Here is a 13,991-nt window from a genome sequence, read left to right on the forward strand (position 1 = left end):
ATTAAGCAAGGCTTTGGTGGCATCCTCAGGTAAGATACTGAAATGCATTTGAAGTTCAAACAAAGATTAATTTTAATAATCAAGACCGACTTACACTTTCTGAGACTTCCAGTCTTTCATTGATCCTAAGGTTCGGAGGTACTCTCTAAGGTACTTTAGAAGAAATAATTTCATTTCTCAAGGTATTATAGTAAAAAGTTAAGACTCATGGCAAAGCAAGAAACAAGTCAACCAAATAGATAACATTTCATTACAAGGCTCCTTCACTTGGTGAGTCAAAGGCACATTGCCCTCATTACTGTATTTTCTGGCCAGGACACAGGCTGGGGAATTAATGGAGTAATAGGATTTCTACACTGCCTTTCTTTTTTTTTTTTTTTTTTTTTTCAGCCCAGTGGTCTTTTATTTATTTATTTTTTTTTAACACCTATTATGCCATGAATTCATAGGGAATAGGTTCCAGCAGCTCAGGCTCCTTCCCATTGGTTCTCACAAAGTGTGCTTCTCTGGGTGGAGCAGGCTGGCGCTTCAGTTGAACCCAGGTACCTTTCTCTTTGGCTTCTTTCTTTTTCTGATCAATTTCCTTCACACGTTTCAGGAAGCTATCTCGGCTCTTAGAGTGCTTAATGTGCTCAATACACACATTAATTCTCTTGGCAAGAATCTTGCCCTTAACTTGTTTGTTTACAACAATGCCAACAGCATGCTGGATAACGTTGTAGACTCTCCCAGTTTTGCCATGGTAACACTTGTGGGGCATTCCTTTTTGAACAGTACCCATTCCCTTGATGTCTACAATATCACCTTTCTTATAGATTCGCATATACGTGGTCAAAGGAACAACTCCATGTTTTCTAAAAGGCCTAGAGAACATACATCGGGTACCTCTCCTCTTTCCCTTTGTGTTCGTCATTTTGGCGAATTACTGTAAGATGGCGGTTCCGGCCAAAAGGCTGTCTTTCATTTTTAAGAGCTCCATGTGAGCATGTGGCACCAAACTTACTTCTCTTTATCTTGATTTAAACTGTATCCAAGTCCAAGGGGTGAATGTGACTTGCTTTACTTCTTAAATTATGAAATTTGTCCTAAAATTCCTATAGTTATTCCTCCACATTCCTCATTATCTCAAACTGACTTCACATAAATTTTGATCATTGTGAATTTCATACAGACTACAGGTTCAACCACAAGACAGATAAAATTTTAATCAGTGAACAGCTAAAGAGGCCTTTTGGTCCGCATTATATATTGGATAAGTAAACTTCTTGAGTTGAGGCACAGGAAAAAAAGCTATGGAATTATTATAATGCTAAGAAGAAAATTTTAAAAGCTTATACCTGTATTTTTTTTTAAGACTTATAATTTCTTAAGGAAGAACAAGGTCAGCTTTTTAAAATCAGAGTATTTTGTTATAATTAATACCAAAGTAGTAAAAGAAATAAAGAAGATTATAATGAAAGACATGCGTAAAGATGAGGATTTACTTAGGATAAATACTGCTATCTGGTGGGACAGCCTAGATGTATATAAAAGAGAAATGGAGATATGCAAAGCCCTATGTATTATTAAGGTTGGAGTTAGGGAAAAGATATGTTATTATGATGGGTTAACAGGCCACCATTTCAAGAAGATAAAAATAGGAAGACCTTAGCATCCATACTTGGATGACATGAGAAGCAGTTTGAAAACAGGAAGCCAGTGAACCAGAGAGAAGCCACTGGGATAACTCCCTTGGAAAATTAAGATCAATAGCTAGATAGTTTCATAAAATCTGGACATATTTTAGAAATAAAGTCTTCATCAATAAACATGGAATATTTTCACTGAGTTTTAAATTGATAGAGCTGCTGCATGAAGATAGACAAATATGGCAATTATTCTGAGGGGAGAGGTCTGGAGAATTCACAATGTTAAGTTTCCAGAAGAAGGGTATGAGTAGTCATTATAGAAGTCATGGAGGTCACTACTGCACTGAGAACAGGTTTGGATTAGATGCTGATCTGATGGGAGGTAATATCTGTATGGAATACCATTTAGCAAGGTGAGAGTGTCATCATTTGTTTAATTAATGGATGCTTTTGGTCAGAATAGAATTTGTTGAATTCTTATGTCATTCCAGGGGGAAAACCCAATATACAATCTAGAAGAAAATTTTAGGAAAATTAATTTCAGACACTGAAAGTACCTGAAAAAAAAGAATGAGAACCAAATGATGCAACTGAGCACTGGCACCACTTGAACAGTGATCAAAAGGAAAGTTAGGGAAGCAGTTTACATTTTGAATTTTTCTGAACCAGTTTGAAAAGACCCGAGGAAAGCAGAAGAAAAAAACAACATATAACACTCCTAAAAGGAAAAATAAAGCAGAAAAGAATATTTCTCATGCCTTTGAGGTCAAATTAGCCCTGACAGTTAAAGGCCAATGTCGGTAGTTCCAAGTTACCTTAGGATCATGAAGTTTCTATGGATCACAATCTTTCCACACCTTCTCCAAAATACCATAAAGATTTAAAGAACAGTTAACTTAAAACATCAATAACTTACATTTGCCACATAGAGAACAGAAGATATAAATTGCAATTTATGGGTAAAAGAAGGGCTAAGCAACTAAGACTACCAGAGCCCACACTTGCATGTGAGTCTGGAGGGAGCTGTATGATGTGTGAATAGTGGGCAGCAGTGGTGAAATCCAGGAAACATTATCAAGAGTTCACCTCCAGAAATAGAGAGCCACATCCGGAGTAGAAACTATCGACAGCCTTGTTGGGCTTAGAAGACTACATAGCACAGTCAACGGGAAGACAAAGAAGAGGCTTGGAAAGGTGGTCTTAGCAAAGTATCTTTAAAGAGAGTTACAGATTGGGATGACTTGCTGCTGGTTTGGGTAGTTTTAAGCTTGTCTCTGAGGAAGCCTGGAAGTCAAATATTGACCTTTGAACAAGAAGGAAATTAAATAAACTAGCTGTCTATGTATAATGTGCAGCATGAAGTCTGAAATTCCCCTGGAGACATGCTGTACTAGCTTGTTATCTATACTGCTTAGTGAAAATGTACAGATTGACAGTTATACATGGTTTAACAAGTCATAAAGCCTAGGTTTTACCTAAGTGATTACTGTGGTGTAAAAGACTCCTCAACAAATTTGTACCTTGGCATGAGTGAAGCTCATGAACTCACAGATGAAATCAGATATCTTTTTTGAAAAAAAAAGATGCATAACAGTTGCGCATATTTGGGGGGTACTGTGATATTTTGAACCCTGAAAAATATGGAATGCTTCATAAATTTTCATGTCACTCTTGTGTGGAAGCCATGCTAATCTTCTCTGTATAATTCCAGTTCTAGTATATGTGCTGTCGAAGCAAGTACAAAACCAAAATATCTTGTATTTACTTTGGTGGCTCATAAACCAAAGACGAACCACATTCTATGTGACTGAGATAGGACCCTACAGGGCTGCACTGGTAAGTCATGTTCCCCTACAAATGTCTGCACTTTCTCTCTGTGGCTGTAACATATCTTTTACCTTTATTAATCTTTACAAAAATGTGTCCTGTGGGGCCCCATGAGGACTGTCAATTATCTGATAGTGTGTGACTTCTGTAACAGCAGTTGCATTTGGAGTCAGCAGCTGGTTTTAAATAGAGGAAAAGAAGCAGTTGATGACAAACAGCCTACTGGAACGGAATATAATATAAAAATAAAAGCAAACTGCACCTCCACTAAATAATGATTTCATACATTTAAAAACCACCATTTCCTATTGCTACAGAAGCAGAATCCTTGATATGAGAACTCAGAAAAGCCACCTGCTACCCACAAGCCACATAAAAGAAATATCTTCCTAGTCATTATTCTAGGAGAATGAAATATGGATAAGAAAAATAAAATCGTGGCATTCATGAAAAACTGAAGATGAGGATCAAAACAGGTTCACAAATGAAAGCACATTAAGTGACACAGACAAAACCTGCTGAGAAGTAAGATTCTTGCCAGAATTTAAAATATAACAAAATAAGACATTGTAGATATGAAAGAACATTTAAAAATGGAAATTACAAACTTTAAGAGGAGACAGGTAACAAGAGACAGGTAACAGATGTCAAATGGGAAAGGACAAAGCTTGGGAAAGAAAACAATTCAAAATTAACTTGTAAATTAAGACTAAACATAAGATACCCAAAAGATAATAGAAACTACTTAAAATGTAATAAATGATATCAACAGGATAGAAATGAGACCAAATGGACAAATGATACAGTTAGAGAGGAATAAATAGAAGGTAGAAAGACAAAGAAGATGGAATGTACATAACTGGCAAAGAAAATCCAATTTCCATGGAATAAGAGTACCAAAAGAAGCAATAAAGAACAAAACATAACAAACAACCAAGCAAGGAAACAGAACAAATATTTTTTAATTAGAATACAAAAAGCTCTCATTTTTTAAAATACCTGGATCTGCACATAAAAAAGATGCACAGTGTGCCTGAGAAAATTGGCCTAGGATGTTAACCAGTAACACCATGTTCCTAACATTATAAGATTTTAAAGATAACAGATAAAAATTATAGGCCTCCAACCAAAAACAACAATGCACTGACAAAGTAAAGAAAATTATATTGACATCAGACTTCTTGGGAGGAACGTTAAGGCAAGAAGATAATGGCACAGTATTTACCAGACACACATAGGAAGAAAATGTAAGGTAATAATGTTTTATCCAGCCAAGCTTTCTTTCAAGTATGACAGTTTAAGGAAAACAATTTTAAACAAGCAAGAATTTAAGTTTATGAATCTTTCCTAAGCAATCTCCTAGAAAATATGCTTAGACAACCAGGAGCTGACTGAAGAGATTCTGTATAAAATTTTGATATTAAGCATTGAATAAGTAAAACTCTATATAGAGAGAGGAAAAGATAGAGGAAGAGGGATGGAGAAAGAGAGGGAGAGAGGAAGGGGGTCACTGAGATTCAAGAACAAATATATGCTTTACGAAATAGAAAGAGAAAACCAGGTACAGAAGAGAGAGAGAGAAATGGGGAAATAAAATATTATAGAAGGTTCCATAATAAGTAGTGGTTAGGAATCAAATGATAACATTTGAATGCAAGAAACATGCATACATGTAAGAGTAAGAACATAGCATTAAGAAAAATAATATGATTGATCAAAGTTAAATGGTGAAGAAGAGGGAAAGAAGAGGAACTAAATGAATATTTTGTTTGTTTCTTGTAGAAATCCATAGATACTCCTCAGGAAAATGAGGAATGACATATTCACACAATGGTAAATATTACAACCAAAATATAAACTTTTCTATTACTTAAAAAAAATAAGAAAACAAAAAAGTAATTACTTAGTGAATAATTAATTATTATGTGTTTGTAGGCTTAACTCATTAAAAGTAAAAAATTTCAGGTAGAATGACACCAAAATGCAACTTTGTGTTGTATACAAGAAAACCAATTTTAAAAGTTTGAGAGGCTACAAATCAAAGAATGGATGAAAAAAATAACAAGCAAAACAAAAAATGAAAGCAGAGATAACTTCATATCAAACATAATTAAGGCTAAAAAGTATTAAATGAGAATAAGAGTTATTATGTTATAATGTTGTACCCTCACAGCAAAGTTAAAACAGATATGAATCCCTAATGTTATATAATATAAAAACCATTTTTATAAAAGAGGATCTACAGATGGTGCATTAGAAACACACTAAGATAAGAGAATTCATTACAATAAAACCGTCTTAGGTCAAGAGTAAAAGGATTATGTGAGAATCTAGATAGAATCTATTTATATCTACATAATTTAATGAGATATTCACCCCAATATTAAAAATATAGCTTCTAACCAATGACACATGAAAATATCTTGAAAAATAAAAATTATAGACCATAAAGAATATCTCGACAGATTACACAAAATTGAAAAGGAAACAATGTTCTATGATCAAAATACAACCTTTTACATAAAGATTCAATGACCCTGTATAAAATAAGATCTCATGGGACGTAGTTAAAACAGTATTTGAAAGAAAACTCATAGCCAACAATATTCATTTTATTTAAAATGAAAGAATGAAAACAGTAAATTAAACATCCCACTCAGAATGTCAGGGGCAAGAAAACGCAAACCAAAAGAAAGAGAAGAAAGGAATTCATAAAGATAAAAGAAGGGAAAAATTAACTGAGAAAAATTAACTAGAAAAAAAGTGATGAATAATTCTTTTTTTAAAAAACAGGCTCAATTCCGTTCCAAGATGGCCGAATAGGAAAGGCTCCAGTCTGCAACTTCCAGCCTGATCAACACAGAAGATGGGTGATGTCTACATTTCCAACCGAGGTACCTTGTTCATCTCACTGGGACTGGTTGGACAGTGGGTGCAGCCCACAGAGGGCAAGCCGAAGCAGGGCAGGCCATCACCTCACCTGGAAAGCACAAGGAGTCAGGGGATTTCCCTTTCCTAACAAAGGGAAGCCGTGACTGATGGTACCTGGACAAACGGGACACTCCCACCCAAATACTGCGCTTTTCCAGTGGTCTTAGGAAATGGCACACCAGGAGATTATACCCCATGCCTGCAGCAAATCCCACACCTATGGAGCCTTGCTTACTGCTAGCGCAGCAGTCTGAGATCGACCTGCAAAGCAGCAGCCTGGCAGGGGGAGGGGCGTCTGCCATTGCTGAGGCTTGCGTAGGTAAACAAAGCAGCTAGGGAAGGTTGAACTGGGTGGAGCCCACCGCAGCTCAGTAAGGCTGGCTGCTTCTGTAGTCTCCACCTCTGGGGGCAAGACATAGATGAACAAAAGGCAGCAGAAACTTCTGCAGACTTAAATGTCCCTGTCTGACAGCTCTGAAGAGACCAGTGGTTCTCCCAGCATGGTGTCTGAGCTCGGAGAATGGACAGACTGCCTCCTCAAGTGGGTCCCTGATCCCTGTGTAGCCTAACTGGGAGACACCTCCCAGTAGGGGCCGACTGACACCTCATACAAGTGGGTGCCACTCTGGAACAAAGCTTTCAGAGGAAGGATCAGGCAGTAATATTTGCTGTTCTTCGATATTTGCTGTTCTGTAGCCTCTACTGGTGATACCCAGGCAAACAAGGTCTGGAGTGGACCTCCAGCAAACTCCAACAGACCTGCAGCTGAAGGACCTGACTGTTAGAAGGAAAACTAGCAAACAGAAAGGAATAGCATCAACATCAACAAAAAGGACATCCATACCAAAATCCCATCCGTAGGTCACCATCATCAAAGACCAAAGGCAGATAAAACCACAAAGATGGGAAGAAACCAGAGCATAAAAGCTGAAAATTCTAAAAACCAGAGCACCTCTTCTCCAAAGCATTGCAGCTCCTCACCAGCAATGGAACAAAGCTGGACTGAGAATGATTTTGACAAGCTGACAGAAGTAGACTTCAGAAAGTCGATAATAACAAACTTCTCCAAGCTAAAGGAGGATGTTTGAACACATCACAAGGAAGCTAAAAACCTTGAAAAAAGATTAGACGAATAGCTAACTAGAACAAACAGTCTAGAGAAGACCTTAAATGACCTGATGGAGCTGAAAACCATGCACAAGAACTACGTGATGCATGCACACGCTTCAATAGCTGATTTGATCAACTGGAAGAAAGAGTATCAGCGACTGAAGATCAAATTAATGAAATAAAGCAAGAAGAGAAGTTTAGAGAAAAAAGAGGAAAAAGAAGCGAACAAAGCCTCCAAGAAATATGGGACTATGTGGAAATGACAAATCTACATTTGATTGGTGTATCTGAAAGTGACAGGGAGAATGGAACCAAGTTGGGAAACACTCTTCAGGATAATATCCAGGGGAACTTCCCCAACCTAGCAAGGCAGGCCAACATTCAAATTCAGGAAATACAGAGACCACCACAAAGATACTCCTCCGAGACACATAATGGTCAGATTCACCAAGGTTGAAATGAAGGAAAAAAATGTTAAGAGCAGCCACAGAGAAAGATTGGGTTACCCACAAAGGGAAGGCCATCAGACTAACAGCGGATCTCTCGGCAGAAACTCTGCAAGCCAGAAGAGAGTGGGGGCCAATATGCAACATTCTTAAAGAAAAGAATTTTCAACCCAGAATCTCATATCCAGCAAAACTAACCTTCATAAGTGAAGGAGAAATAAAATCCTTTACAGACAAGTAAATGCTGAGAGATTTTGTCATCACTGCCTTACAAGAGCTCCTGAAGGAAGCACTAAACATGGAAAGGAACAACTGGTACCAGTCACAGAATAAACATGTCAAATTGTAAAGACCATTGATGCTAGGAATTAACTGCATCAACTAACGAGCAAAATAACCAGCTAACATCAAAATGACAGGATCAAATTCACAGATAACAATATTAACCTTAAATGGAAATGGGCCAAATGCCCCAATTAAAAGACACAGACTGGTAAATTGTATAAAGAGTCAAGACCCATCAGTGTGCTGTATTCAAGAGACCAAGCCCACGTGCAGAGACACACATAGGCTCAAAATAAAGGGATGGAGAAAGACCTACCAAGCAAAAAGAAAGAAAGAAAAAAAAAAAAGCAGGGGTTGCAATCCTAGTCTCTGATAAAACAGACTTTTAACCAACAAAGATCAAAAGAGACAAAGAAGGCCACTACATAATGGTAAAGGGATAAATTCAACAAGAAGAGCTAACTATCCTAAATATATATGCACCCAATACAGGAGCACCCAGATTCATAAAACAAGTCCTTAGAGACCTACAAAGACCTACAAAACAAGTCCTTAAAGACCTCACACAATACTAATGGGAGACCTAAACACTCCACTGCAAATATTAGACAGATCAACAAGACAGAAGGTTAATAAAGATATCCAGGACTTGAACTCAGCTCTGCACCAGGCAGACCTAATAGATATCTACAGAACTCTCCACCTCAAATCAACAGAGTATGCATTCTTCTGAGCACCACATCACACTTATTCCAAAATTGACCACATAGTTGGAAGTAAAGTACTCCTCAGCAAATGTAACAGAACAAAACTCACAACAAACTGCCTCTCAGATCACAGTGCAATCAAATTAGAACTCAAGATTAAGAAACTCACCCACAACCACACAACTACATGGAAACTGAACAACCTGTTCTTGAATGACTACTGGGTAAATAATGAAATGAAGGCAGAAATAAAGATCTTCTTTGAAACCAGTGAGAACAAAGACATAATGTACCAGAATCTCTGGGACACATTTTAAGCAGTGCATAGAGGGAAATTTATAGCACTAAATGCCCACAAGAGAAAGCAGGAAATCAACACCCTAACATCACAATTAAAATAACTAGAGAAGCAAGAGCAAACAAATTCAAAAGCTAGCAGAATGCAAGAAATAACTAAGATCAGAGCAGAACTGAAAGAGATAAAGACACAAAAACCCTTCAAAAAAAATCAATGAATCCAGGAGCTGGTTTTTTGAAAAGATCAACAAAATTGATAGACCACTAGCAAGACTAATAAAAAAGAAAACAGAAAAGAATCAAATAGACACAATAAAAAATGATAAAGAGGATATCACCACCGATCCCACAGAAATACAAACCACCATCAGAGAATACTATAAACACCTCTACGCAAATAAACTAGAAAATCAAGAAGAAATGGATAAATTCCTGGACACATACACTCTCCCATGACTAAACACAGGAAGAAGTTGAACCTCTGAATAGATAAAACGGGCTCTGAAACTGAGGCAATTATTAACAGTCTACCAACAAAAAAAGGTCCAGGACCAGACAGATTCACAGCCGAATTCTACTAGAGGTACAAAGAGGAGCTGATACCATTCCTTCTGAAACTATTCCAATCAACAGAAAAAGAGGGAATCCTCCCTAACTCATTTTATGAGGCCAGCATCATCCTGATCCCAAAGGCTGGCAGAGACACAACAAAAAAAGAGAATTTTAGACCAATATCCCTCAATGGGATGCAAAAATCCTAAATAAAATACTGGCAAATCAAATCCAGCAGCACATCAAAAAGTTTATCCACTATGATCAAGTCGGCTTCATCCCTGGGATGCAAGGCTGGTTCAACATAAGCAAATCAATAAACATAATCCATCACATAAACAGAACCAACAACAAAAACAACACGATTATCTCAATAAATGCAGAAAAGGCCTTTGACAAAATTCAACAGCCCTTTATGCTAAAAACTCTCAATAAATTCGGTATTGATGGGATGTATCTCAAAATAATAAGAGCTATTTATGACAAACCCACAGCCAATATCATACTGAATGGGCAAAAACTGGAAGTATTCCCCTTAAAAACTGGCACAAGAGAGGGATGCCCTCTCTCACCACTCCTATTCAACACAGTGTTGGAAGTTCTGGCTAAGACAATCAAGCAAGAGAAAGAAATAAAGAGTATTCAATCAGGAAAAGAAGAAGTCAAATTGTCCCTGTTTGCAGGTGACGTGATTGCGTATTTAGAAAACCCCATTGTCTCAGCCCAAAATCTCCTTAAGCTGATAAGCAACTTCAGCAAAGTCTCAGGATACAAAATAAATGTATAAAAATCACAAGCATTCCTATATACCGATAACAAACAGACAGCCAAATCATGAGTGAACTCCCATTCACAATTGCTACAAAGAGAATAAAATACCTAGGAATCCAACTTACAAGGGATGTGAAGGATCTTTCAAGGAGAACTACAAAACACTCCTCAACAAAATGAAAAAGGACACAAACAAATGGAAGAACATTCCGTGCTCATGGATAGGAAGAATCAATATTGTGAAAACGGCCGTACTGCCAAAGGTAATTTATAGATTCAATGCCATCCCCATCAAGCTACCAATGACTTTCTTCACAGAATTGGAAAAAACTACTTTAAAGTTCACATGGAACCAAAAAAGAGCCCAGGTGTGGTGTCTTATGCCTGTAATCCCAGGACTTTGGGAGTCTGGGGCGGGTGGATCATCTGAGGTCGGGAGTTCAAGACCAGCCTGGCTAACATGGTGAAACCCCCTCTACTAAAAAAACAAAAATTAGCCAGGTGTAGTGGTGCATGTCTGTAATTCCAGCTACTCAGGAGGCTGAGGCAGGAGAATCACTTCAACCCAGGAGGCGGAGGTTGCGGTGAGCCAAGATCACACCACTGTACTCCAGCCTGGGCGATGGAGCGAGATTTCATCTCAAAAGCAAATAAACAAATAAATAAATACCAAAGCAGATGCAATGGTGCATTCTGTGCCTATATTCCCAGCTGATACTCAGGAGCCTAAGGCAGGAGAATGACTAGAGCCCAGAAGTTTAAGGCCAGCCTGGACAACATAGTAAGACGCTGTCCCTAAAGCAAACAAACAAAAACAGCCCAATAGACATTTCATCACGCATCACACAACCATGTTAGAAAAAACAGGAAATTAATGACAAGGGTACAAAAACCACCAAATCAATTTTTTTATCTTGAGACAATAAATAAATTTTTAAAATCCACTACATGTAATAAATTATTTTTTACAAAAAAAACGTTACTAATACTGAGCTCACACATGTAGAAGAAATTAATTTTTATTTCACAAAAAGACAAAAAATGAGGAGTAATACCTCCAAAACCTGATAAATATTGTACACAAAAGAAAACTGGCAATCAGTTACACCTGTAAGCACTTATGCATAAAAGTTCTAAATAAATATTCAAAACATAAAAACATTAACATTAAAATAAGATACCTCATAATCAAGAGAATTTTATTCCAGGGGTGTAAGCACCCTTCAATATTGTATTATCCATTAATATAATTATGCATATTTATGTATCTAAGGATAAATATCTCAATAGTGTCTCAGAGATGCTAAAAATGCATTTGACAAATAAATACTATTTTTTATTATCAATGAAACCATCAACAAATAGGAATTGATACACATATCATGAAAATTACAAAAATGTATATTTCTCAGTTCAAAGGTCAGCATCTGACATGGCAGTGAAGCACTGGCGATAGTCAAAATCAGAAATGAGACAAGATTGGCCGCTGGGTGTGATGGCTCACACCTGTTTGAACATAGTATTAATGGCATTAGCCAATGCAATGATATAAGAGAAAGCAAATAGAGGCTTAAGAATATAAAAGGAAGAACTAAAACTCTATTTGTAGATGATATATTATGCATCAAGAAAACCAAAGCAATAAATTCACCATGCTGACAGTATATAAAATTGACATACAAAAATAATTACCTGCTTCTCCGTGAATGATGACCTGTTATACTATGTATGGGTAAGAATAACCTATTTACAACAGATTTTTAAGTACTTATGATAAAATATACAAAATATAAAAGTACAAATGGTGATAACTTGAACCATTTCTGAAAAACACAAAAGTAAAACTTGAGCAAGTTGAAAGACATACCACAATCTTGGAGAAGAAAATCCGACATCATGAAGATATTGAGAGGTGACAACATGCTAGCAGCGCTCACTCTCAGCACTGCCTCAGTGTCCACTCTGGCAGCACTTGAGGAGCCCTTCAGCCCGCCACTGTGCAGTGGGAGCCTGTCTCTGGGCTGGCCGAGGCTAGAGCCGGCTCCCTCTGCTTACAGGGAGGTGTGGAGGGAGAGGCAGGGGTGGGAGCCGGGGCTGTGGGCCATGCTCATAGGCCAGCGCAAGTTCTGGCGGGCACGGGCTCCGCAGCCCTGCACTAAGAGCAGCGGGCCGGCACCGCCAACAGAGCAGTGAAGGACTTAACACTGGGGCCAGCAGCTGCAGAGGGTGTGCCGGGTCCCCTAGCAGTGTTGGCCCGCTGGCACTGCACTGGAGTTCTCCCCGGGTCTCAGCTGCCTCCCTGTGGGGCAGGGCTAGGGACCTGCAGCCCACCATGCCTGAACCCCCTTCCCCAACACTCCTCCCCCCCCACTCCCTCTCCCCCACTCCCTCTCCCCCACCACCTCCCATCTACCACCTCCCTCCCACACCTCCACACTCCCTCCCCACTATCCCCCAACAGTGGGCTACCACCTAGCCTGAGCCTCCCCGACAAGCACTGCCCCCTGCTCCAGGGTGCCCAGCCCATCAACCGCTCAAGGGCTGAGGGGTGCAGGCGCTGCTGAGCTGCAGCCCCAGTGCGGGATCCACTAGATGAAGCCAACTGGGCTCCTGAGTCTAGTGAGTACTTGGAGAACTTTTATGTCTAGCTAAGGGATTGTAAATACACCAATCAGCACCCTGTGTCTAGCCTAAGGTTTGTAAATACACCAATCCCTACTCTGTACCTAGCTAATCTAGTGGGGACTTGGAGAACTTTTCTGTCTGGCTAGAGGATTGTAAATGCACCAATCAGCACCCTGTCGAAATGGTTCAATCAGCTCTCTGTAAAACGAAGTAATCAGTTCTCTGTAAAACAGACCAATCAGCTCTCTGTAAAATAGACCAGTCAGCTCTCTGGAAAATGGACCAATCAGCAGAATGTGGGTGGGGCCAGATAAGGGAATAAAAGCAGGCTGCCTAAGCCAGCCTGCTGCAACCAGCTTGGGTCTCCTTCCACCCTTTGGAAGCTTTGTTCTTTCACTCTTTAGGATAAGTCTTGTTGCTGCTTATTCTTTGAGTTCACGCCAGCTTTATGAGCTGTAACACTCACCGGGAAGGTCTGCAGTTTCACTCCTGCAGCCAGCGAGACCACAAACCCACCAGGAAGAAGGAACAACTCCAGACGCGCCGCCTTGAAGAGCTGTAACACTCACTGCGAAGATCTGCAGCTTCACTCCTGTCAGTGAGACCACAAAACCACCAGAAAGAAGAAGCTCCAGACACATTCTAGCATCTGAAGGAACAGACTCTGGACACACGATCTTTAAGAACTGTAACACTCACCACGAGGGTCAGCATCTTCATTCTTAAAGTCGGTGAGGCCAAGAACCCCCCAATTCCTGACATGGTATCAATTTCTTTTTTTCAACATGAACATTTAACACAAACTCAATAAA

At 38.9% G+C, this 13,991-nt stretch overlaps 1 protein-coding gene and 1 non-coding gene across 2 annotated transcripts; both read right to left on the reverse strand.

Moving 5' to 3' along the window:
- Positions 1-388: 388 nt before the first annotated feature.
- On the reverse strand, positions 389-13,706 carry LOC117072977 (60S ribosomal protein L21-like). Its single transcript, XM_033193475.1, has 3 exons — positions 13,696-13,706; positions 10,855-10,860; positions 389-925 (listed from the first exon to the last, which is right to left on the reverse strand). Exon 3 carries the CDS (start codon positions 911-913, stop codon positions 431-433), a length of 483 nt encoding a protein of 160 aa, XP_033049366.1. The 5' UTR covers positions 914-925; positions 10,855-10,860; positions 13,696-13,706; the 3' UTR covers positions 389-430.
- LOC117073799 lies at positions 3,263-3,369 on the reverse strand. Its single transcript, XR_004433367.1, has one exon. It is a non-coding gene; the product is annotated as a U6 spliceosomal RNA (small nuclear RNA).
- Positions 13,707-13,991: the final 285 nt, after the last annotated feature.

This window comes from Trachypithecus francoisi, unplaced genomic scaffold (genome assembly GCF_009764315.1).
Source record: "Trachypithecus francoisi isolate TF-2019V2 unplaced genomic scaffold, Tfra_2.0 Lachesis_group4, whole genome shotgun sequence".
NCBI lineage: Eukaryota > Metazoa > Chordata > Mammalia > Primates > Cercopithecidae > Trachypithecus > Trachypithecus francoisi.